General features: G+C 39.4%; 1 protein-coding gene and 1 long non-coding RNA gene across 7 annotated transcripts in view; one reads left to right on the top strand and one right to left on the bottom strand.

The window, feature by feature from the left end:
* LOC309649558 overlaps window positions 1-26,694 on the bottom strand; it is a 434,139-nt gene that overhangs the window by 21,129 nt on the left and 386,316 nt on the right. The gene's annotated exons all lie outside the window — the stretch shown is intronic.
* Window positions 9,904-26,694, top strand: part of DNM3 (dynamin 3) — a 578,846-nt gene continuing 562,055 nt past the window's right edge. For 3 of the 6 annotated variants that reach the window (XM_082437591.1, XM_082437590.1, XM_082437592.1), the window contains exon 1: window positions 9,905-10,243. In XM_082437591.1, the coding sequence (XP_082293717.1) occupies window positions 10,083-10,243 (161 nt within the window). In that variant the 5' untranslated portion in view covers window positions 9,905-10,082. Of the gene's footprint in view, window positions 10,244-26,694 lie in introns of all 6 variants that reach the window. The other 3 variants (XM_082437588.1, XM_082437589.1, XM_082437593.1) reach the window with 2 other exon arrangements.

Genomic DNA, 26,694 nt, shown 5'->3' with positions numbered 1-26,694 from the left:
CTGCCTGCAGCAGGTAGTGTGTGTCCTAGTTCTCTCCTGTCTAAAATGGATCTAACTTTTGGAACAGAGAGGAGAAGCAGATAATAAAAGAGCCCTCAGCCAACAAGGCAAGATTAGACATAACTGTCCATCAACTCTCTGATTGCCCTAAAAGAGACCTCTCTGATTTTCGTGTTCTGTTTGGATCAAGACATCTGGATAGGACAGAAAAATCTTTGAAGAGCCCATCCTGGTTGCATGAAAGACTTGGCAATGGGAAATTTTTCTATTCCATTGCGGTGTCTAGCCCCTTTGGATTGTGAGAGAAATTGTGTCAGTGGATGGAGGACCAACACCAACACTGCAGCCAGATCCTTCTCTAACTAGCCACTGTTGAAAATTGATTTTAAAAGGACAAAGAAGGAAAAAAGAAAAAAATTGTATTAGTATAGGTGATAAATGGCTCATCTGAAACATATGCACACTCATTCACAGAAAGCATAATTGTTTTCTTGCTGCTGCCATGGCCTCCTTGGCAGAGCTGTTGTTTTGCAGATGTCAGCAGCCTGAAGGGACTCTCTCAGTGTGAGTGTGTGTGTGAAAAATTCCTGTCCTGCAGTAAGATATAAGTAGAGCATGCCCTAATGGAATCAGAGGCATTGTACACTGAGTTTGGGATTCAGTCTTCCCAGTTGAATTTTTATTTTTCAGAACATATTTCTTCAGCAATAAGGTGTTTTCTGGAAATTTTTACCAATAAAAAGAGATAAATTGCATAAAAGGGAGATGGAGGTCAAAGCTGCCTATTACCTTTTATGTGATTTTCTTTCTATTCTCTCAGCACATATCAGCCAGCATTTATACTCCTAAAAATTATGAGAGAATGGAAGAAAAGAGAAAAAAAAATTTCCTCCAGCTACTCTAAAAGGAGAAGTTTTTGAAGGTCTTATAGGGCTGTACAGAGAAGATTTTATCCTAGTGACTGGTGCATGGAATAGTGAAGTGGTGGTAAAATCAAGGGTCTACTGTTTTGATGCTTTTTTCAGGTTCAGCTCTGAGACCTCAGGGTACTGACTTCTCACAATGAGTTGCTCTTTGGCAGACGTGATACAGGACTAATTCTTAGGTCTGCAAATGTTTTTCAAAGACAGATAAGGGTGCTAGCTGGGAGGAGGATCAGCAAGCTGAGGGAAACAGTGTAGAGTGGGAGTCCTGCTTGAATGGTCACCAAGGAAAGTAAAAAGGAGGCTTCCACAGGGAGTGGGAATTTTTGGAGATCCTTGGTTCCAGAGATACTGGGTTCCTTTGCCTAATTTTGACTGAGAATCTGAAAATTATACTTGTGTCATTGGCTACCTTGATTCTATTAATACTTAAAGCCCTTTTCAGCTATACATGGAGTACACAAAAGTTGTAAAGGAATTAAGCTTAATTGTAATTGCTCCATCAAAGTCAATCTTGGCTCACTTTTGCCACCTCTTAACTCGCTGCTTCCGGGATGTTCTTACCTATTTGTGAAAACTCATTTTGCTTTCCATTACTTTGTCACGCTTGATTCCTAGTGAATTGTTACTTTCACCTACACTTTCTGTTTGGTTATTTCTGGGCTCTTCCTAAGAGTGAACTCTTCAACAATTTTTATTGACTAGATGAAAGAATCCTAAAATTGATGAGATCCATGAATAGTAAGATTCTTGAAGTTATTTTCTCACATAGATCTTTATCACATATAAATCATTTAAAAATTAGTTAATTAAAAACCTTTTGGTTATTAACAAAACATATTACAATCCCTGTGTAGGTTTGGATAATTATAAATAAAACATCTAATAGTCATTTGGTACTGTGCAGTTTCTAGAATGTTTTAGTGTTCATTATTTATTTGATTTCACAACAGTTCTGTGCATTAAGAGGAATGGACATTAATATACCCATTTTATAGATGAAATTAAGGGCTAGGAGAGTGAATCACACAGCCAGCAGGAACTTGAATCCGTCTGCTGACTTAAGGTCACAGCAGTTGAAATAATTTATGTAAAGATAAAACCTGCTTTTGTTCACAAACAATACTGTGCATTTTAAAATATTTATTTTTAAATTTTTTATACAATTTTAAAGGTTACACTCCATTTACAGTTATTACAAAATATTGCCTATATTCCCTGTGTTGTACAATACACACCCAGTAGTTTAGGCCTCCCATTCTCCCACCTCCTATATTGCCCCTTTCCTCCTCCCCACTGGTAACCACTAGTTTGTTCTCTAGGTTTGTGAGTCTGCTTCTTTTTTGTTATGTTCACTAGTTTGTTGCACTTTTAAGATTCCACATATAAGTTTACCATGTATTTTTCAATCTCAATATTAGGTTGGCAAATGCAGGTACTATGTTTTCCTGGGTTCAAGGTTTTCGCACAGGGATCCAAGTATGGCCCCTTGAAGCATATCAGAGAGCGTCTCTGGTAGTTCTTAGCTGTGTGGCATTGGCCAAGCCACCTAATCTCTCCAATTTCTGTTTCCTTGATGGAAGAGGGAATGGTGTTGCTATCTGACTGTTAGTTATTACTTCAAAGGTAGCTGTGTTGATCTAATGAAATAACTGATGTGAAAATGGTTTGAGGCTATAAAGCAGTAACAAAAGCTCTCAGTGTTATTCATAACCACCGTCTTTGGCAAAAGGTCCAGGAGGGAGGGGGTTCAGTTGGGTGTCAAGTGTATGATCATGGATGTACTTTTCTGAGGTTTATACTTCTGTAAAATAAAAGAGAGGAGACCTGGTGAAACAGGCAAAGCTGTCTTAGGGCACTCTCACTGTGGTGTGTGTATGAGGTCCTCCCCATTCTTGTCCCCTTGCCCCAGTCCCAGACCCCCCTTTCTAAGCTGGCACTGCTGTAATGTAATCTTTTCTAAGAGATAGTTGATAATGGCTTAAGGTAATTTTTTCTCTTTTCCAAGTGATGTTTTCCCATTAACATAATACTCAGAGATCCCATAAGAATAACTCTACATTGGCAGAATTGTAGAGTCATTATAAGCTTCTTGGGGAAGGGATTAGGTATATTTTTATTTTGGATTGTGGCTGACTATTACTTAGGTTATCCCCAGACTGAGACTATCATACTTTGTATTACCATTTTCATGTATTACCATTGCATAAATGCCAGAGGCCATTTATTTTTATTGCAGTATAATATTAAGTGTACAGTTTAATGAGTATTGACAAACATATACAACTACATAACTACCACCACAGTCAAGACATAGTTTCCATGTGCCCTAGTCCCCCATCCCCATCCTCAGCTCCAGACTGCCTTCTGTCAATGCAGATTGTCTAGAATGTCATATAAATGTATTCATATAAGATGTAATATTCTATGTCTGGCTTGTTGATTCCATAGATTATGGCCTATGCTTTAAGTAAACAAAATTCAGTACATGTAACTACTTTCCTACAGCTGTGAATAGTCTGCCGTTTTGTGTACTGAATGAACTCTTGGCTAATGATAGTCCATGTGATCATGGTGGCCTGGGCATCTCACATTTTTGCTGTTTAAATCAGACAGAAATATTTCCCAGTTAAAAATCTTAGTTATAGTTAGCTAGTTATCCACTGCCATTGAGTGGCAAAGTTTTGGGGATAGGGAAGCTTGAGGACTCTCCTGCTTCTATTTGCAAAGGTCTTTTAACCTTACATTATGCAACACTTTTGTCTTTGATAAGCTGGTGTGTATGTAAACCAATTACGGGTCAATCAAATGGCATTTATTCAACTTTTAATTTTTTTAACTCTTCTTAACATTTTTAAAATTTACTTTTGGCTGCGTTGGGTCTTCGTTGCTGTGCGCGGGCTTTCTCTAGTTGTGGTGAGCGGGGGCTACTCTTCCTCGCGGTGCAGAGGCTTCTCATTGAGGTGGCTTCTCTTCTTGTGGAGCACGGGCTGTAGGCGCTTGGGCGTCAGTAGTTGTGCCTCTCGGGCTCTAGAGCACAGGCTCAGTAGTTGTGGCGCATGGGCTGAGTTGCTCCTCGGCACCCTGGACCAGGGATCGAACCCGTGTTCCCTGCATTGGCAGGCGGATTCTTAACCACTGGGCCGCCAGGGAAGTCCCTATTCATCTTTTTAAATTGTAAGAGTAATACATGCTCATTGTAGAAAATTTGAGAAATATAAGGAAAAGGACAGTAATTTTTCCCCCATACTTTCTCATAGGGAATAACATTAAATTTCTGGGTATATTTCTTTCCAGTTCTTTTTCTTAGACATGGCCTTTTATGTAGATATGGTAATACTTTATATAAAAGTTTGTACCCTGCTCTTTAAATTCAATATTTCATTCTTAGCATTTCTTTGTGTCATTAAAAAGTCTTCATAAACATTTTAAATGGCCATTTATAGCTTACCAAATAGATATTATTTTATTATAATTCTATATATATACATATGTGTGTGTGTATATATACATATATATACGGAGAGAGATTTACAATTCAATAAATGAGAATTAAGAAGCATTAGAGGGACCTTCACCTTTAAAAGGAGTCCTATGTGATATCTAACTTTAGTATATATGGATTATGTTTACAGGAGAACACAGTTATACCTACTTGATAGAAAGAAGCACAAATTGGCTGCTAAATCAGACTTAAGCGATATAGAGAGTTCTCCTTAACCCTTCTCTCTTAATACTTTACAGTTGCCTACTGTTATTTCTGCTCTGCATGAGTGTAGATTTATCCATGCTTCCATGAGACTACTGGTGAGTTTCCATCTGTCGGATCTCAAATTGACCGAAGTCATACAGAGTGGTGCTTCCAGAGTTATTCTGCTTCTTGATGACAGCTGATGGAAAATATGGACAATAAAACTGGGAGTCTTTGCCCTCTCACCACCACCCTCCCCCCTCCCCAGACTAAAGGAGAGAAGCCCTGAGAGGCATAAGTGTCAACTACAATGGCTACAGTATTGAAAGTCTGTATATCTATATTGGATGTTCACAGGGTTTACAGAATTCAAACGATGCCCACAGACAAGATGATTTGCAGTAAGATCTAGAATCTATCCACGAGATAACCTTTAGAGAAAGAACTGAAGGCCTTGAATAGGTCTTAAATAGTACACAGAGTAAGAATATTGTTTATGCAGTGATGCTTACAATGGACAACATGACAAATGCTTAAGTTTTTTTTAAAGATTTTTTGATGTGGACCATTTAAAAAAAAATTTGTATTGAATTTGTTACAATATTGCTTCTGTTTTATGTTTTGGTTCTTTGGCCCCTAAGGCATGTGGGATCTTAGCTCCCTGACGGGGGATCGAACCCGCACCCCCTGTACTGGAAGGCAAAGTCTTAACCACTGGACCACCAGGAAAGTCTCATTGCTTAAGTTTTTATTCAGTTCTGCTTCATAAATATTTATTGACCACCAAGCTAGGCACTGTGAGAAATATATGGAATATGACTTTGCAGTAATCTGACTGGTTTTAAAAAAATGAATTCTTGAATTCATATATTCAAGTATGTGCTGTTCTTTGAGAGGTTAAACATTTTTCTAGGGATGTTTTTACCACTTCAAAATTTTCTAACTCCTCTCTTAGAGCTTTCCTTCAAGCCTGTAGCATATTTAAAAAAAAAAATCTAACTATCCATATAATATGTGTATACCTGTGTATATAGATATATATTCTTAAAATTAGCCAAAAGTTATTTGGTGCTAAGTCCTATGAATGAGGTAGGAGATCAATGTGGATAACATTCTGTTCATCTACAACGATGTGTGACTGAGTTTGAACTTTGGGGTAAGGTTCATCAATTTCAAAGGAGTTCCTCTGATATTGTATGAAGTGTGGAGGTATTGCAGTAAGTTTGTTGCTTCTCAAAATGACCCTGAAGGAAAACATTCATTTAAATAGAAGAACTCTGAAGTGTTTATAAAAAGTTCTAATTTCTTAGCTAGAGAGCCACGCCTAAAAAAGGCTGTTAACCTTTGCAATCTTCTGCCTTGCTAGGAAGATGGTGTGGAAACAAGTGTAATAGTTAGAGAGCAAGAGTTGGCATTAATTACTGGTGTTGAAATAGGGCTGAGATGATCGTGTGATACAGTCAGGAAGCTGGGGTGCCTGACGAGGCTCCCCTTTTCAGCTTTGCATTCACTCTCAAAGGTGTAGGTTGTCTTCCTGTCAAAATTTTCCCCCTGCTTTTTGCTTTCAAGTTTTCCCTTGTTAGTTGTTTTATCCAAAGTAATTTATGAGCAAATGGTGTCGAGTGTGTCTCTGTGTGTTTAATTTGTCTTGATTCCATGTTACTGTAGGATTGATTCTGGAAATGGGAAGTAAAGAAGGAAAGCAATTAACAAGACTAGTTCAGGATGATTTCTTGAAGGAGGTGGGTGGGACTGACTTTTCCTAAGTTCTAGAGAATCGAGATGACAGGCATTGCTTCAGTGCACATGAAATTCAAATTTATCTAAGGATGATACATTCTCTAATGCATGGTAGCACTGTCTCCTAGAGTGGAGTGCAGGATACTCGAGGCAAGGATGAGTGCTTCTGAATCTTTTATATTCCTCACAGCACATAGCCGAGTGCAGGACAGACTCATTCAGGCTCACCTCAAGAGTCACCTCTTCTCTGAAACTTCCATGACCCTCTCCAGACAGAACTGTTACTCTCAGATTTCCATCTCGTGTTCCTTTAAACAAACCCTGTGTCTTAGCTTGGGCTGCCATACCATAGGCTGGGTGGCTTAAACAACAGAAATTTATTTTCTCAAAATTCTGGAGGTTGGAAGTCCAAGATTAAGGTGCTGACTGATTCAGTTCCTGGTGAGGATCCTCTTCCTGGCTTGTAGATGGCTGTCTTCTCACTGTGTCCTCACGTGGCAGAAAGAGAAAGAGAGCAAGCTCTCTAGTGTCGCCTCTTAGAAGGACACTAATCCTATTGGATCAAGGCTCCACTCTTATGACCTTATTTAATTTTACTTACTTCTTTACTCCAAATACAGCTACACTGGGGGTTAGGGCTTCAACATATGGATTTTGAGCAGACAGTTCAGTCCATCGCACCCTTAGAACACTTATTACATTGTGTTGTAATAATTTATGTCTGTCTGCAATAGACTGTGGTCGTCTTAGGTGCCGAGCACTGTGCTAGGCATTGAGAATCACAAAGATGGATCTTGCCTTCAAGGAGCTTGTCATTAGTTGTATTAGCTTTCTATGGCTGCTATAACAAATTACCACAAACATAGTGGTTCAAAACAACACAAATTTATTATCTTACAGTTCTGTTGGTTAAAAGTCCAACACTAGTCTCACTGGGCTAAAACCAAGGTGTTGGCAGGGCTGTGGTCCTTTTGGAGGCTCTCGGGGATAAGGATTATCTGTTTCCTGCCTTTTCCAGCTCCTTGAGGCTGCATTCCTTGGCTTGTGGTCCCCGCTTTCTCCATCTTCAAAGCCAGCAAAGTTGCATCTCTGTAACTACTCTTCTGTAGTCATGTCTCCCTCTGACATAGCTGGTAAAGGTTCTCTTTTCTTAAACTGGGCCCATCCAGATAATCCAGCATAATCTCCCCATTCAAAGCTATTTAATTTAATCACATCTGTAAAGTCTCATTTGCCATGTCAGGTAAGATGTTCATAGGTTCTAGGGATTAGAATGCGGACATAATTTGGGGGGGGCATTATTCTGCCTACTATGTTAGTGGAAGAGAAAGATGTAAATTAGAGACTCAATGCAACGTGTCAAGTGCAATGTGAAGATCTATTCAGGGTGCCTATACATGGGAAGCATAGAAGGTGGCTGTTCAACCAGTCACAGTAAAAATGAGGCACTGACAGCAAAAATGAGGAGGAGGAGGTGGGTTCCAGGGAGGTAGAAAGGGCATGATTTGGGAACCAGCTTGAGGTAGGGGATGAGGGAGAAAGAGAGAAAGGGAGTTAGAATGACTTCCAGATTCTGGACTGGGACTTGGGACTGGGTGGGACTCTTTGTAGCTGAGCCTCAGAAATTAACTAGAATGAGGACACAAGTATCTTAGGACTTCTCTCTGCTCCTCTCTTTCTGTATTTTTTAATTTTTCTCTCTCTGAAGACCAGCATCTTTTGCATCTCCCTTCTGTAGATGAAAACATTACTAACCATAGTTCCATAGTTCTCTCTTTCTCTCTCTGAATTCTGTAGTACTTGGAAAGGGCTCTGATTGATACAGCTTGAGTCAGTGTTCCCCTGGTGCATGAGGCTGTGGCCACGGCACAGTTAGTTGCCCTAATGCCATTTTATTGTCATGACTGCTCTGGCTTCAACCATATGGTAGATGGAGGAGTGATTCTTAGAAAAAGCAGACATTGCTGTCTGTTGAGCAGACATCCCACTTACCTTGGAGAAGATGATATGTTCTGTTTTGTCTTTCTCTTCTTCTTCTTTTTTTTTTTTAAAGTTGAAGTATAATTTACAGTGAAATGCACAGATCTTAAATGTTTAGTTTGATGAGTTTTGGTAAATGTATACTCACACTCAAATCAAGATATAGAACATTCCCATCACCTCCACAAGTCTCTCATGCCTCTAGCAGTCAATCCCCACCCCTCAAAGGGAACCACTGCTCTGACTTCTGTCACTGTAGAATAGTTTTGCCTGTTCCAGAACTTCACATAAGTGGAATCATACAATACGTACTTTGGCTTCTTTCATTCAACATGATGCATCTGAGATTCAACTAAGTTGTCGCTGTATCAGAATCCACTCCTCTTTGTTGCTGAGAATCTATCACCGAATGCATATATCACACCTGTTTATTCATTCACCTTTTGATGGACATTTGGGTTCTTGGTTTTTTGGTTATAATGGACATTTTTATACAAGTATTTTTATGGTTAGAGGGAAATTTATAGCATTAAGCGTTGAGACTAGAAAAGATGAGTTCAGATTTGAATAAATTAAGTCAGAAGTGAGGATAAATTAATTCAGACAGTGAGGTAGGTCTAGGACCAACGGGAATACAGTCTAAGGCCCAGAAGAGAGAGGTGGGCTAGTTATTTAGATTCTGTAGTCCCTAGCCATTACGTGTAGTTAAAGCCATGGGAAGTCCTCAGGCAGACTAAAAGGTCCATGAATTAAATCCTGAGGAGTATCAGTATTTGAAAAGGGGACCCCTCTAGGGCTAAGGGAAGCGTGCATTTATCCTTTGTGTCGCCATCACAAGGCACGGGACCCAACGTACAGTCTCTTCTCAGTTCGCTAAACTTGAGAGTGGGTGCAGGGTGCATGGTTATTGATAGAGCCTGTAGAAGGAGATTAGGAGGAGAAATGGCATGAGGGGTCGCAAAGGACAGAATGAGCTTGGTAGACTGAAGAGGAGGAGTGGTGCGGGGTAAGCACGACGGACTCCACCTTTCCTTAGATGAGGCCGGGAGGACCAAGCCGTTAAAGTTGAACGATTAAGCAGGGTCAGACTACGCAAGGCCTGGAATGGATGTCAGATTGAAGAATTTAGACTCCAAAAGGCCGGCTACCCCAGGAAGAGCCAGGGTTCTGGAGTGGGGCGTGAGAACGAGAGATTTCCTTCTGGGAGGTGCACTCTGGAGGCGGTGCACTGGTGGAGGCAGCCGAGGTGCTGCCGCTGGCGACAGTGCTGACTTCTTACCGGCGGTAGGGCTTTCCACTGGACTTTGGCTTTGTAGCCACTGAAAGGGAACAGTGCCGCCGGCTGCTGCTGATTTTATGCCATTCCCTGACCAAGTGCTGTAACTCTGCTCCTGAGCCTTGAAATCAGACGACAGAGGCGGTGGCATCTGGCCGCAGCTGGGAGGCAGTGCGTGCGCGCCGCTCTGGGATGTCAGGCTGGGAATACTAGGGCAAAGCAGACGCCCAGAGCGCCGCGGGCGGGGCGGTCGCAGGGCCAGGCCACGCCCCCGCTCGCCTGCGCAGGCGCGCTTTGGGGCCGTTGCTGTCAGGAGCGCACTAGAGGCCGAACGGTGGCGGGATCCGACGTCTGACTGGACCCGGCTGACTGAACTGAGCGCGGCAGCGGCGGCGAGGGCTGCGCGGCCCCGGCTCCCCGCCAGGTCGCAGAGACTAGCAGGGTCTAGCGGGCAGCCGGCGGCGCAGGCACAATGGGGAACCGGGAGATGGAGGAGCTGATCCCTCTGGTGAACCGTCTGCAGGACGCCTTCTCCTCGTTGGGACAGAGCTGTCTGCTGGAGCTGCCGCAGATCGCCGTGGTGGGCGGCCAGAGCGCCGGCAAGAGCTCGGTGCTCGAGAACTTCGTGGGCAGGTGAGCGTGCAGGGCGCGGGGGTGGGGCGGTGGGGGTGGGGGCGACCCCACTCCGGGCCGTTCGACCGTGGATGGCGGGAGCGCGAGGCTGGACCAGGGTCTGCGGCGGAACGCAGGGAAGAGCGGAGGTGTCTGTGAGGCGGGCGGGGTCGTCCCGGCTCCGGGCATCCTCTGTCCCTCCCCGCCTGGCGGCCCCCCTGTCTGCCTTTCATCCTGCTATACAAAGCCATTTCCTCCTGGTCCTCCGGTCTGGGAGTCGGGGGAGGGGGTCCGCCCCGGCATCGACTTCCCCCGCCCGATGTGCGCCAGCCCCGGGCAGCCTGGGTGCGTCGCGCGCCCGGGAGCTTCGCAGTCCCCCTCTCTGTTTTCCCAGCTCAATATCCTCCTCCTTTTCTAGTCAGCATCCCGGAGGCTCTCGGCAAGGCTGTGGGGTTTATTTCCCCGCCCCTCCCCCCCCCCCTTGGAGATGCTTTCCTTCTCGCCCTGATTCTCGGCTCCTGTCAGCTGTCTACTGTTCGAGACAGTCGTCGCCTGCCCCTAGCAGGGGAGGCGGGGTGCGAGGAGAAAGAAATCGTTTGTTGTGGTGAGGCTTTAACCCGCGACGCTTCCCCACCATTCTCCTCTCTAGAAGTCGAAGAATAAAAGGTGGTGTGTTCGCGTGTGCGCCTATTCACAGATCCAGGCATATGTCAGAGAAACCGAGGCACAGACTCTGAGGGGGGGGGGGTGGACGTGGACTTGTGTTGTCCAGGTGCCATGTCATTCCCGCATCATCTCGGAAGGGATGAGCATCTTTCTCGCACTCTCTCTGCGCCCCCTCCCCCACCATCATCTTCGGTTCCCTAAGCTTTTATTTGTCCTGCCAGCCTTCAAGTTAACACGCTGAATCTAAATTATAGTTACGGGTTTCGTAGTTACTTTTAATTCAGAAAAAGCTAAAGAATTAATTTTTAAATTGGGAATCAGCATTTTTTCCATTGAGCAATTCATGAGAGATTAAGTTACCTTAACGGCCTTGCCTGAGAAGTGTAGACATTTGCTAAGAAAAAAAGCCCATTAGAAAGCATTATGAAAGCTGAAATCTGTTTCCTAGCAGTAAACCAGGTAGAAATGTACAACGGCCGAGAGAGTGGGCCAGAGAGGGTACAATACAGAGATTGTACTTTACTCTTTTTATTTGGGATTCAGGAAGTTCCTGTTTTTTGTTTTTTTCTTCTCTTTTTGTTAGTGTTTGGTGATGTGTAAAATTTAGATATTCCCATATCTCCTTTGGGAATGCTTGTATCCATAAAGTGTATATTCTTTTCTCTCAGATGATACTCTTAGGGGTTTTTTTGTTTTTTGTTTTTCCTGTTGAACTAGAAAGCTAAGAAACCTAACTAAAAAAAGTAAAATTGCTGACAGTTGGCTGGTATCTTTGACTAAGTCACTTAATCACTTTGCTTGGTTTTATCATTAATTTGAGTGATGAGAATAGTGATGGTAAAGCATTTTGCCTACGTCATCATAGACTTATGGTGAAGTGATGGATGAATATGTGATTTAAAACATGTACACAGAACAGCCACATACTTAAGGGTTTTACTCTCTTTGATTTATTGCCAATGAAATTCACTAAATTTAAAGTATCTATAGGGAAGGTGAGGTTTGATGACAACGTATTTTTGGGTTTTCAAACTCCCGAGCATTTAACAGGATGCCTTACTTGTCATTTAGCTACTTTTGTTTTTTAAACAAATACTTAAAGATTAAAATTGTAAGTAATTCAAATGCAGTGGCCATATTTTATGCATCTTTCGTATATTTAATTGAATGAGTCTGTTTTATAAATGCACTTTTTGTGGCAAGAGCTTTTGAAGCTAATGTCAATTTTATGCATGTATCTTAATTCTGTTCTTCAGATTTGCAAATCCTGAATATATTCATTAATGCTGTAATAAAATTGTAAACATTTTTCCTCACTAGCTATCCTCTTTTCAAATGAGAATTTTAAAAAATCTGGAAGAGTAAAATATTGTAGCTTGAACATTTTTTATGATAGAATGAAAAATAGGGACGTCATTTACCAGAATACATTAGTAATTTATTATACTTTTTAAAGCTTTACCAATAATTAATTACTGTAAGAATGTCAAGTCAAAGAAAAGGATGGACATAAGGGGAAAAACTCATTTAGTAAATATAGCAATGCTTTATTATCTGTAGAGATGACACCTGCCAGCAGAGCTTATATATTAGGAGAAAATTAATTAAAAAGGTCATTTGACTTTAATAAAGGTTTTGGTCATTGAATTATTGAGGAATCTAATTTCTAATTATAAACCAACCTTAGGGAAAAAGGAGTTCTCTAATTTGTTAGGAGATTCATCCTAGGTGGAAAAAACTACTCATATTCTACTATAACCTTTTATCTTTTTATTATCCAGAAGTTTTCCAATAAAGATAAGGTTCTTTTCTTTAAGAATGAAACGTTCCTCTTTTACATGTAGCTGTTTTCATTTTAAGACTCTGACCTCTGTGCAGTTATTGAACGCAGTCATAAAATAAGGGGTCATTACTTGTGTAAATTAAGCATTTGCTCATCATTTAAGCTGGTCTTCAAAATAATGATGCATTTTCTCCTTAATATTTAACATTCCATGTTTAGTGGACTAAACATCTCTTCTCCTCTCAGTTTGTTTGTTTATATTGATTTTTTTGACACCACTGAGTGAAGTTGGATGTGAATGTGTTACTTCATTTAACTGTAGCTCTAAAATCCAATTTTGGGGGTGACAAGTTTGAGATTATTATGAATAAAATGAATCATGAATGAACTACTTGTTTGTGATTTTTCTTGCTGAAGTGATGAATTTACATATTAGTGTAATATAGTGTGAGTAACCAGATTGTTCTTTTGGGTGTTCAGATGAGATATAATGCTCTCAGTGAGAGGCAGCTTAAGGTCTAATGAATAGAAGCTGAGACTCATGGTCTGAATATAGGGGTTCACTAGATGGCTTGGGGTCTGCCCATTGGTCTGGTTTGTGTACAGAAGAATTTATTCAACTACTTTTACACCACCCCCCCCTTTATTTTTTTAACAGTGCAGTGAGATGTTGATGATGATAATGGTCAACATTATGGAGTACTTGTTATGCATCAGGTACTATTCTAGATGCTTTTACATGGAAAATCTTATTGAATTCTCATAAACCCCTGAAGAGGAGGGTACTCTTAAGAGTTCTGTTTTATAGAAGAGGAAATTGAGATTTAGAGACTTTGAGTAACTTGCTGAAGGCAAATTTAACATAAAAACAGTGGAGCTAGGATTCACCTTGAGGTATCTGGGCTCTATACTTGTGCTCTAAAACCTCTGTGCTGTATTGAACCCCCTCCATATTGAGATTTACCAGTTCCTCTGATAAATACTTTTAACTTCTTTCTTTGATCACACTTAAAATCACCACCTAAAATAATAAGAAACCGCTATGTTAATAATTTCATTCATATTTATTTATGTATGTCTATCTTGCCTCATTTCACGGAGGATTTGAGGCAACCCCTTAGGCAGAAGCAACATTAGTTAAAAGATAAGTTTTTTTCTTTACTATATTAGACATTCTTGAAGGGAGCTCTAGGATATAACTGGGTTATTTATTTAAGTGTGTGTTGATAGGGAATATAACTTGTTTATAGAGGTGTTAAGTGAGAACTGTACTAGTTGCTAAGGTGTAAATGTTTTTTAATGACATACTTGTTAGAAACATTAGTTCTTCAATGCTTATTATATAGGCAGAGGATTCACATTATTTTCTTCTAGCCTAAATAGTAAATAGACTTTCAATTTTGCACAAGTAGAATAGGTTTTTTGACTAATGGGGTCAAATAAAGGATAAAGTAACTATGTTGAAGGGAGTACATTTCAATGTGGAAATGTCATATAAGGTTTATTTATTTAGTTGTGAGGTTTCTGAAGATGGGTATGTTGATTATCAAATTAGAGTTGTTTCGCAGGAGAACCTTAAAAGTGAGCCATTTGATGCTATTGTTGAATGGACGTGACCAGATAATTTTTCAAAAATCCAAAGTCATTTATATGTCTTAGATGGATACTAATTTATTCTTAAATCCTTTGACTGATTTCAAGAGAGTATTAAAAATTGAGGAGGTAAGAGTTCTCTAATTGCAAATAAGATTAGGCACAGAGCATGCATATTAGTAAACTTCTTAATTCAGAAATAGGTTTGTATTGAGGGAAAAGATTTTTAAAAATATGCAAGCATCTGAATTAGTGAATATTTTTCAACAAATGACTTCCAAGTATTAAGATTATTAGATAAATGGGTGCTAACAATTAAAATGTGATAATTGTTGAAAATCATACTTCATGGTTCTCAAGGGTCTATTTAACTGAAGTGTCAGAAACATAAACTTTGTTTCATCCAACAATGAATTGCTAAAACCTGAAATTACAAAGATATTTTTGCTGAATTCACATTATGTAATATACTTTTAGGTTATCACAAATTCAATTGGTAGGATTTAATTATAACAATCAACTTAATTATTAATAATTCGTTAGAAGCAATATACCTAGGTGAACTGGACCTCATAGGATATCTGTGTTTTGAAATTTACTTATGATTAACAGATATCAAAAAAATGCACTCCATTAACTTCTTTAAGAATGAAGTTGGGCAGGCATCATCCAAAACTTTGGAGGAATGGAAACTTAGTAGTTAGCTATTCTAGAAGGTAGGCTATTGGGTTCTTTACCAATGGGACATATATTTAGTATATTAGTGTTTGTCTTGGGTAGTAAGTACTTGGTGCTAGGGCTAATAAGTACAGTTAAATTATGCTGTTTTACTTATTATGATTAATTTTAAGAGAAGACTGCAAGCAGCTAAAAGAAATAGATGATTTTTTTCCTCTTCCACCAGAGCCAAGTCAAGAGAACTCTGAGCTAATGTACTGTATAGAACAATTCAATTTATTTTCTATATGGCCAAAGTTTTGCCCATCTCTAAGTCTGCTTTGCTTTTTCTTACACTCAGCATTCATTTAAAAATTCTAAAGGATTATGTTATAGTAAACACATTTTTATAAAGTGGAAGGAAGAAGGAGGCCAATATTTGCTTCGCCTTACTTGGTTGCAGGCATAGATTCTGTTATACACATTCTGTGTCTTCTGTAGCTTGTTTTCACATCCCCATGTTAATAAGGGAGGAAACTCAGGGTTAGAGAGACAAGTAATTTGTACAAGGTCACATGGCTAGCAAGTGCCAAGCTGGGATTTAGCCTTGGATATGACTCCTGTTGATACTCTTGAGAAATGTGGGCAAGGAAAGTCAATGAGCATGTATTACTGAGTTCTAAGTATACTGGGTAAGAATGTAGAAGGAAGTATAAATGTATAGGAGCTGATGTATATATAAAAAGAGTACTGACAGCATAAGCTATGAGACCACAACTTTCAAAGAGTTTGTAAAATGAATGCAGTTGGGTATAATGCAAACTAAATGGGACAAAATAATTTATACTATGTCACTTTATTTTTGTGAAAAAGAAAACAACTCTGAAAAACTACAATTCTGAAAATGAATTGTGATATAGTGGAAAGTAGACAGTATTTGAGATTTTGGTGTCATTTGGCAGCCGGTATCATTTTAGCTCAAGGCTGCATGTACTGAAGTATCGATGTCAAAGCAGGGAGTTGGTGATCTGTGTCTCAGTGTCTGACTTGACAACAAGGCATTGAATTTAGACTGTCACTTAATCACAAAGAGACACTGTATGTTGGAGAGGGCCTGAGAGAAGAGTAGCAGGAAAGAAAAGAGGTTGGAGAGATTAAAAATATAACTGGATGCATTGAGATAGGTGGGATAGATCAGACTCACTAAGGATCTTTAAGGCACTAATACTTAAGGGAGATGGAATTCTATTCTTTAAGAATAAGGCATTTAGTTAAAGTAGTGGAGTAAGTGGAAGACAAAATGTCAGGGAAATTGTTCTAAAGGCAAACCTGAGAATAGAATGTATTTAGAAAGAGAGGAGGGTAAAGGCAAAGGGAAGGTTGACACTAAATGATTTGTATTATTGCATTAAACACTGTTCCAGAAAATTAGAAGGTTTATTAATACCAGGTTGGCAATTTGGGGTTTTTTTTGGTCATAGCTGGCTTAGCTTTTTTAAATCAGTAGTGAGGACTGGCTTTTCACTAGGTTCTGTAAGAAACTTTCTCCTGGTTTAATTTTTGTCACTTCTTGGAGCTGCATTAGGATGCAGAGAAACAAGAGATTTGCCCAAGGTCAGAAATAGAATCACAGTTGAGTTTGGAACTTGGTGTTCAGAACTGGGAGCCCCATGGCAGTTCATCATTTTCTCTTCCTCCTCTTATTGTTTTAAAGTACCTCCCTCTCATCCTCGCCACCTCCTTTTCCCATTCCCTTCCATTGGACCACTCTTTCCTCCTCCTTGATACTCCCCTCCATTACTTTTCTTGATGGTGGACCAGCAATGATTCCCGCCCCCCCCCCATACACAATAGGGTAAAGAGACAGGGAACAGGATTTTTCTCAGGCTTAGACCAGGTAATTTGGCTGAGATAATATATTCTAGAGTAAATTGTAACTTTTAGGAAACAGATGGGCCCAGGAAAAGACTACATGAAATAGTGGATGTTTTCACACAATATTAATATTTTCACACCAGGTGGGCATATCTAGAAAGTTGTGCCTGGGTTGGTCACTGATTGACCTTGCTTAAACCGAGGAAAGCTTCTGAAAAGTTGTGTATGAATAAGTAATATAAATGGAAAGGTTACTATTTAAAGAAATGGGTGAGATTTTTTGTAAATTAAAATATACATTTGGGGCTTCCCTGGTGGCACAGTGGCTAAGAATCTGCCTGCCAATGCAGGGGACACGGGTTTGAGCCCTGGTCCGGGAAGATCCCACATGCCATGGAGCAACTAGGCCTGTGTGCCACAGCTACTGAGCCTGTGCTCTAGAGCCCGTGAGCCACAACTGCTGAGCCCGTGTGCCACAACTACTGAAGCCCGCATGCCTAGAGCCTGTGCTCTGCAACAAGAGAAGCCACCACAATGAGAAGCCCATGCACTGCAACAAAGAGTAGCCCCCGCTCACCGCAACTAGAGAAAGCCCATGTGCAGCAACGAAGACCCAACGCAGCCAAAAATAAAAATAAATAAATAAATTTATAAAAAACAAAACAAGTGAGCATGCTCTAAAAAAATAATAAATAAGATATATATTTGGGTAGCAAATCCTTACCTTTCAGTTTGCTGTTTCATATTCTTTGTGTTTGTATTCTTTGGGTGAGGCCCATCAATGTCATAGAAATTATTTTAACAGTTTCAACAAGTATTAATGTTGCGTTAAATTCTTAATGTTAATAAGAAAGGTAAGATAATTGTTGAGGAAAAGGATGACTTATTTGGTCCATGAATTTTATGAATGATACAGGATTGCTTTAGATTTTGTTTTTCTTCTAACATCCCTGCTGAAGATTCTCTATTTCCAGGAGTTTAAAGTGTGTGTGTCTCAGTGCTTCTTTGTGACAGTGTCTTATTTTCATTTCCCAGAGCTTCAAGGTCATGATATCCCCGGGAATAACACATACATACCTATTAGAATTTAGTAGGGCTTCTGAAGGACCTTATTGTCTATCATTTCCCTGGCTTGAAATTGAAAAGACTAATTCATTTAAATAAGTAATTTGATGGGTACCTAATCTTACTTAAGATATTTGTTTTCTTAGATCTTCAAAAAACCAGTATTTGAAAAGGAGTCATCATATTCTGGTGATAGAGTGCCGGCTTTGCTGATAGCTGTGTCCGTCCCACCGCTGACTCTATACTGGATACACACATGGCTCCTCAGCGAGGCATTGAACTTCACTGGGACTTAATTTCCTCATTTGCATTATAGGGACAATAATACAGACTTCATTGTTTTATGTGCGTGTGAGTTCCAAGTAAGATGATGTAAAGTGTATGGTCCATAAGAAGCATTTAATAAATGATTGCTGTGATACTGTGATTTATAAGAAAAATATATATTTTGTCATTCACATGACCAAAATATCAATATAATTCTCAAATATATTTGGTCTTCATTCACAGTTCCTGGCTCACAGCTCCGAAAACCCTTGGAATTTCCTAAGTGTTGAAGGTGATAAAGGTGTCTTTTGTTAGGTTAATGAGGTGACTTTTGGAAAGCACCCAAGGATAAGGGCCGGTTGCCAGTGGAACCAACCACATGATTAGAGGGTTGGAACTTTGTCTCATGCCTCACCCCCAACCTCTAGGGAGGGGAGAGGGGCTTCAAGTTGAATCAGTTGCCAGTGGCTAATGATTTAATCAATCATAACTGTAATGAAGCCTCCATAAAAAACCCCAAAAGAACAGGGTTCAGAGAGCTTCTGGGTTGGCAAACACGTGGAGATTTGGGGAGAGTGGTGTACCTGGAGAAGGCATGGAAGCTCCTCACCCTTTCCCCGTACCTTGTCCTGTATGCCTCTTCCATATGGCTGTTCGTGATTTATATATATCTTTTTATAATAAACCAGTAGTATAATAAGTAAAATGCTTCTCTGAGTTCTCTGAACTGCTCTAGCAAGTTGACTGAATCAAGGAGGAGGTCATGGGAACATCCAATCTGTAGCTGGTGGGTTAGAAACACAGCTAACAACCAGGGCTTGTGATTGGTGCCTGAAGTTGCAGGAGAGGGCGGTCTTGTGGAACTGAGCTGTCAACCTGTGAAATCTGATGCTTTCTCCAGGTAGATAGTGTCAGAATTGAGTTGAATTGTAGTATACCCGGCTGGTGTCCAGAGTACTGCTTATTGTCGGTGTGGAAAACCACCTCCCCATGTTGGAATTGCTACCAGAACCCATTTAATGGTTATTAGCTTTAGTCTTTTATCTAGAATGGATGTTTTCTAACTATTTTAAAAATAACAGTAAATTTAGGAGACAGGATAGATAGTAGTGTGTAATGTGCCTGGTCTGTGATAATGCAATCAATAAATGATAGCTATTAGTTTAAGTTTTTTATCTAGACTGGGCATTTTCTGAAACAAAAGCAAATTTAAGAGAGAATAGATAGTAATGTGTATTTGCAAATTCTTTTTTGTGCATGTGGGAAAAATCACAGCTGCATCAAAATACTAACTTTTAGATCAGACTAACTTAAAGTATATTTGGACCTTTTTAAAAGAAAGCATTCCCCACATTTTGCATCACCCGAGGGTATTTTTTTTTTTCTTTAAACAGATATATACAACATAAATCCCGTTTGTATACTCTTCCCTCCCAAGAGTTCCAAAGTACTTTTCATTTATTCTTTTATTAATCCTAACAATATCCCTGAGAGCATAGTAAAGGCATGTTTTATTAACTTCAATTTAGAAATGTGGAAGATTGAACTAGAAGTTAAGTGACATGCTAGGGTTTAAATGGCAAATACCAGAGATAATGAACATAGTAGAATTAATAACATAGAGATAATAGAATTAAAATGAATTTTGCTGAAATTATTTTCATATGTTCTCCTAGAGAATGAATTTTAAGCAAAGTATTTGATTCTGTGATATGGAATAAACCATTCTTAGCATATCTTTATCTTTTGGAAATGTTAGATGAAGTTGTAGGCAAAGATGGAAGTAGAAGTGGGAAAAACAACTGAGAGAGTCTGATTGGAGAAGCAGGATGACTTAGCAAGAATATGAGCTAAGGCCAAGGAACAGAAATGATCTACAGACAAGGGATCAGGAGGTAAGACAGAAAAATAATAGTGGCTGGTGCTATTAGACCTTAGAGAAGTATCAAAATTCTTGCAGTAGGTGTTGAACTAATACCCAGTGACTCTATTTTCTTTTTTTCTTTCTTTTTTTTTTTTTTATAAATGGCAAATATAATTGGACTTCAGTAAGATGATTAACAGCAGGATTCGCAGTGTTTGAGAATCAATTGAAATATGACTTTATAGCTACTTTTTAAAATTTATTTTTTATTTATTTATTTATTTATTTTTAGCTGTGTTGGGTCTTTGTTTCGTGCGAGGGCTTTCTCTAGTTGCGGCAAGCGGGGGCCACTCTTCATCGCGGCGCGCGGGCCTCTCACTATCGCGTCCCCTCCCGTTGCGGGGCACAGGCTCCAGAGGCGCAGGCTCAGTAGTTGTGGCTCACGGGACCAGTTGCTCCGCAGCATGTAGGATCTTCCCAGACCAGGGCTCGAACCCGTGTACCCTGCATTAGCAGGCGGATTCTCAACCACTGCGCAACCAGGGAAGCCCTCTTTTTTTTTTTTAAATGGCTCACGGGCTTAGTTGCTCCGTGGCATGTGGGATCTTCCCAGACCAGGGATCGAACCTGTGTCCCCTGCAATGGCAGGCAGATTCTTAACCACTGCACCACCAGGGAAGTCCCCCAGTGACTCTGTTTTAAATGGAAAGTTTCATATCCTGACTTGATTGACATTTCCACAACTGTTAACCTCCAATTTTAGCTCTGAGCTAGTTAACTGATTCCATTTGGTATTACATTATCTTTGTGTTGCTAGGTATGCCTCAGAAGCTTTGTGTAAGAATAGCTTTGGGTTATCCAGAGGAGGCTTAGAGCTTTGTGTGTATGTGTGTCTGTTTCTGTTACATAGTTAATAAAACTGAGGTCCATTCTTTTCATATATTTAAAGGAGGAGAAAAGATTTGAAGAAAGAACACAGTGGAATCTTACTGCTGAGGGAGTTAGGAGTATTTGTGAGTTATCTAGTTTGAGGTGGATTTGATTTACACCCAGGGTAGGTGTCCCCTGGATGTTTGTTAAAGAAATACCGCAGATAAGCTGAGGCAACATGGCAGAAAGCAAGGAGAGCTAGGATTAGTTTGGTCTTTACTGTCACCCACTGGTCTTCCGCAGCTCTCCCTGTCTGATTTAGAGCCCCTCTTCAGTGGTCCTCGTTCATACTTCACTGCACAGGGATCTTACTGTACAGTTGGTTGCCTTGTCTCTCTGTCCAAGTGTTTGCAGCTTCCATGAAGTCAGGAGCTGTGTTTCATTGGTCATTTTCCATAACACAATGCTGGCATATAGCAGGATCTAAATGAATGAACTAACTACGTGATTCTATACATTTATCCAAGCTGAAGCATACGTTCTTCATCAATAAATTGGTTGAGGATGGGGTGGATGTTGGACTGGATCCGAGGTTTTCAAACTGTGGGTGTGACCTACTAGTGGGATGTGATATCAATTTAGTGGGTTGCAACAGCCTTAAAAAAGTATCAGAGTACCTTCCAGGCAGTGATGATAAGCACTGTATGGTGAATCTTTTGTATTAGTTGTATATTTGTATATGTGTACCATGCTGCAATATAAAATGTATTTCTTACTATGGTTGTCCTCAGAATTGTTGAATGCCTCTGGACTAGATTAATGTTACCTCTAGTCATTTATTTAATTACTGTATATTTCAGTGGTAGGATGTATTATGGAAGGCAAAATTCACACTATACTATACTATTTCTCTAGGTGAGTTAAAATGAAGATAATTTTAATATTTTTATTTTGTTAAATTGACTGTCTTTTTTTTTTTTACTGTCTTTTAATTGAAAAAGGAATATGTATATGTGATAAAAACTCAGACATTTCAAGAGTGCGTATAGTAGAAATAGTAAAAATTGTCTTTCTCTCACTGAGGTTTCTTATTTATTAAGATGTTTCGTTTAACCTGCATATCTGACAAATTACTTCTGAGTTTATATTTTCTTTATATTACATTTATTTGATTTTTGAGGGCAGAGAGAGTTTAATAAACTTGTTTGGTTGTAGGTAGATGATTAAACCAATTGTGAAAGAATACGTTTGAAAATTCTAATAGCAGGTGGATTTGTTCTCTCACTGAGTCATTTACAGTCATATTTTGAGAGTCCACTCCATGCCAGAAACTGTGTGAGGCTCTATGTGTATAGCAGCTCCTTCAAAGAACTTGGTGACCCAGAAGGGTACAGGATTGATATGCACCATGCTGTTGTTATCAGGGTAACCAGGCTAACAATTTTTATGCAAGGCATTTGTTAGAAAGTAGTTGGCTGGGTCAGGATGATGTCTCTAAATATCTGAGGAGCTGTTAATTGGAGATTGACTGTATGTCCCTGGAAGACTGAATTAGAACAAATGGGTGAAAGTTATAGGCAGGCGGATTTAAACTTAACGTAAGGGAGACTGCTCAACAGAACAGTTAAGAAATGGAATGAATTGCCTGTGAAGCAGTAAGTATTCCATCACCAGAAGGATAGAGGCTGGGGATTAAAGACTGACTGGCTTCTGGGCATGGTGTAGAAGGGAGGCAGGTGGAGCCTCTGAAGGTTCTTGACTTTGAAGATTCTTGCTATCACATAACAACAGTTATGTGTTTATGATTATTATTGGAAATGGAAGTTTAGATAGAATTTGGGTGTCTTTAGAGGTACAGAGTGGTCTGAATGCTTAAAGGAAAGTATCACATCTCTTTGGAGAGTCCAGGAATGATTTCATCAAAGAGGTAGGGTTTGAGATGAGCAGGAGAGTATAAGAATTTGATAAGTTGAGATGGGGCCAAAAGTCACAGATTGCAGCCTTTTCTGACCTCTTGATGACTTAGGGATGGTTCCCTAAGTTTAGTTTCATGCTGTTTAGCTCTTCAAGGTTTCTGACTGACTTATTGTAGTTTGTGGTCCCTGAGGCAGACTGCAAACTCCTACTGGTATTCCCAGTATAATATAGTATCTTGCACAATTCTGTTTTATGTACTTAATTTTTATTGAATTTTCACTAAGAAAACTGTTGACCCGACTTAAGATGGGTTGGTACTGGGCATAAAGATCATGGCTTTTAGAAATACTTCTATTTGACACTTATGAGATAATATTGACTGTGTTTGAACTAATGCTCTTAGCTTGATAAACTAATACTTGTAGCCCATGTGCCTTAGTTTCTGAGTTATCCTTTCTCTCACCTGTACTTCTCTACAATTTTTACTTATTTAAAAAAATTTTTAATTAAAGTATAATTGATTTACAGTGTTGCATTAGTTTCAGGTGTACAGCATAGTGATTCTTTTTTTTCAGGTTATATTCCATTATAGGTTATTATAAGATATTAGATGTAATTCCCTTCCATTTTTTTAATGATATAAATCTACTTATGATTCTCCTGTTTTAACGTCTGCCCTCTTCAGCTGTGTTAGCTTAGCTCTTTCCTTCTCTCACTATCTTTCCAACTTTTACTCTCTGAACTCTTGTTCTCTGAACCCAGGAACCAAGTAGATTTGAATTACAAGGAATAATTAATACGTGAAAGAATGGTCCATCTCAACATTTCCCAAAGCAAGTATATAGATATGTGTGTGTATGATTTACCTGAGGAACTTGTCAAAATATGGGTTCCTGGGCTCCACTCATGGAGACTGACTCAGTGGGTCTGGGGTTAAACCAGAGTAATCAGTGTTTTTCCAAAAGCTCTTCTGGTGCTCCTGATAAGCAGCCAGATTTGGGAGCTACTAATCACTACTTTCACAGCTCCTATTATTTCTGCAGCTGTGGATAAGGAAAGAAATGTGTCTTCATTTCCCATCAGTACACTGAAACTGCCCTTGCCAAGGTCACTGATGATCTCCAAACAGCTTAATTTACTTTCTAAGTACTTCTGAAGTTAATCACCTATGTATGCTTAATTCCTACTACCAGTGATGCTTAATTACTACAACCGTTTACTGAGTTCAAGTTATCATCATTCATCTTCTGGACTATAGCAATATACTTAATGCCTTCCCCGTCTGTAACCCTTCAATCTAACTTCCACACAGCCATGGCATGATTGATATGAAATTAAAATTAAATGGTGTCACTATCTTGGTGAAAACTTTTCAGCTCTTAATGCCAATAGCATAAAATTTAAGCTTCTTGGCATGGCATAAAAGGCCCTGAATGGCCCAGCTTCTCCAGGTTATCTGTTGTGCTTTGACTGAACTGTGATTCATGCCCTACACACATTTACCATGTGTTTCACATTTCTTTGCCTTTTTCATATGGACCCCTTTATAAGAATGGTATTATAATCTTGGAAGAACAAAAACAAAAACAACAAAGTTGGAGGACCCACACTTTCCAATTCTAGAACTTACTACAAAACTGCAGTAATCAAAACAGTATAGTACTGGCATAAGGATAGACATATAGATCAATGGAATAGAATTGAGGGTCTGGGAATAAACTATTACATTTATGGTCAATTGATTTCTGACAAGAATGCCAAGACAATTCAGTGCAGGGTGGGAAGAGTAGCCTTTTTAACAAATGGTGCTGGGGCAACAGGATACCCACATGCAAAAGAATTTGGAATGCTATCTCAAACCATATACAAAAACTAACTAAAAATGTATTGAAGACCTAAATGCAAAAGCTAAAACAATAAAACTCTTAGAGTTTTAGAGCAAAACACAAGTGTAGATCTTGATGACTTTAGATTTGGCAGTGGTTTCTTAGCTATGACACTGGAAGTACAAGTGACCAAAAAAAAGATAACTTGGACTTCATCAAAATTAAAAACTATTGTGCTTCGAAGGACACTACTAAGAACATGAAAAGATAACCCAGAGAATGGGAGACTTTTTTTTTTGCAAAGCATGTATCTGATAAAGGACTAGTATCCAGAATATGTAAGGAACTCTTATAACTTAATAAAAAGACAAATAACCCAATTTAAAAATGGGCAAAGGATTTGAATAGATATTTCTCCAGTGAATATATACAAATTACCAATAAGCACATGAAAAGATGCTCGGTGTCATTAACTATTAGGGAAATGCAAATCAAAACAGCGATGAGATATCACTTCACATGCACTAAGATGGGTATGATTAAAAGAAAAAGATGAACATTAACAAGTTTCAGTGAGGATATGGAGAAATTGGATTCCTCATACATTTCTGATGGGAGCGTAAAATTGTGAAGCCACTTTGGAAAACAATTTTTCAGTTTCTTAAAAAGTTAAATATAGTTATAATATCCAGCAATTCCACTCCTATGCATACACCAACAAGAATGAAAACCTAAGTATACACAATAACCTGTACATGAATGTTTATAGCAGCATTATTCATAATAGCCAAAAGGTAGAAATAGCCCAAATACATATCAGTTGATGAATGGATAAACAAAATATGATATATCCATAAATGAAACTTTATTCAGCCATAAAAAGGAATAGAGTACTGATACATGCTACGATGTGGATGAACCTTGAAAACATTATGCTAAGTGAAAGAAGCCAGATACAAAAGACCACATATCGTATTCCATTTATATGAAATGTCCGGAATAGGCAAATCCATAGGGACAGAAAGCAGATTAGTGGTTGCCAGGAGCTAAGGCAGGGTATGGAAATGGAGAATGACTGCTAGTGGGTATGGGGTTTCTTTTGGGGGTGATGAAAATGTTCTGGGATTAGATAGCATTGATGGTTGTAAAATATTGTGAATATGTTAAAAATGACTGAATTGTACACTTCCAAAGGGTGAATTTTATGGTACGTGAATTATATCTCAATTAAAAGAAAACCTTAGGGATTAGATGAAATCACTTCAGGAGAGGATATGTGAAAGAGGGGAAAAAGAAGAAAAGCAGAAGAAAGGCACCCTGCAAAGGGAGCCAAGGAGAGACCAAAGATGTAGCAGGTAAATCAAGAGGCTGTTTGCTAGCCTCAGGCGGTAATGCTAGCAATGGGGAGTGGCAGATGAAGTTTTGCTCGCTCACTGCCGCTCACCTCCTGCTGTGCGGTCCCGGTTGGGTACCCCTGTATTAGAGCATTTTTGTTTGCTAGTGGGAATGATCCAGGAGAAGACATAGATGATACAGGGAAGAAAGACAGGAGGGAGGGTCAGGAAAGCCTTGGGAAAATGCAGGGGGATGGAATCCAGAGGTTCTGTGGTGGAAAGCCTCTTACAAGAGGAGGAGGGGCACCTCATCCATTGGAACTAAAGGATAAAGAAGCTGGTGCATAGACTTGATAGGGGGAGGATAGGGAAGTTCCAATTTGATAAGATGACAGCATTAACTGATGGTAGAGTGGGAAGGAGAGGGAGGAATAGAAAGAAGAAAGGAAAACGTAGGCAAAGAATATCTGCGGGAATGGGAGTGTGAGTTCAGTAGAGAAGTATATTCAAAATGTATATGAAATTGTCCTTTTCATAAGTCAAAAACAAGTGGATTTTCTAAAATGCAAGTTTTGTCAAGTTACTCTACTGTTAAAATCTGTTACCGAGCTTTTTAGCATGATACACTGTTTCGCTCATGATCTGCCGTCTGCCTCTGTCCATTCTCCTCTCCTGCTGCTCCTCCCATTCACCGTGGTGTTTAGTCCTGCTGAACTACTTAGAGTTCCTAGAAAAAGCATCAAGGGCTTTCATGT

This window comes from Balaenoptera physalus, assembly GCF_965194825.1.
Source record: "Balaenoptera physalus genome assembly, chromosome: 1".
Taxonomy (NCBI): domain Eukaryota; kingdom Metazoa; phylum Chordata; class Mammalia; order Artiodactyla; family Balaenopteridae; genus Balaenoptera; species Balaenoptera physalus.
This window is presented reverse-complemented; position numbering and strand designations above follow the sequence as displayed.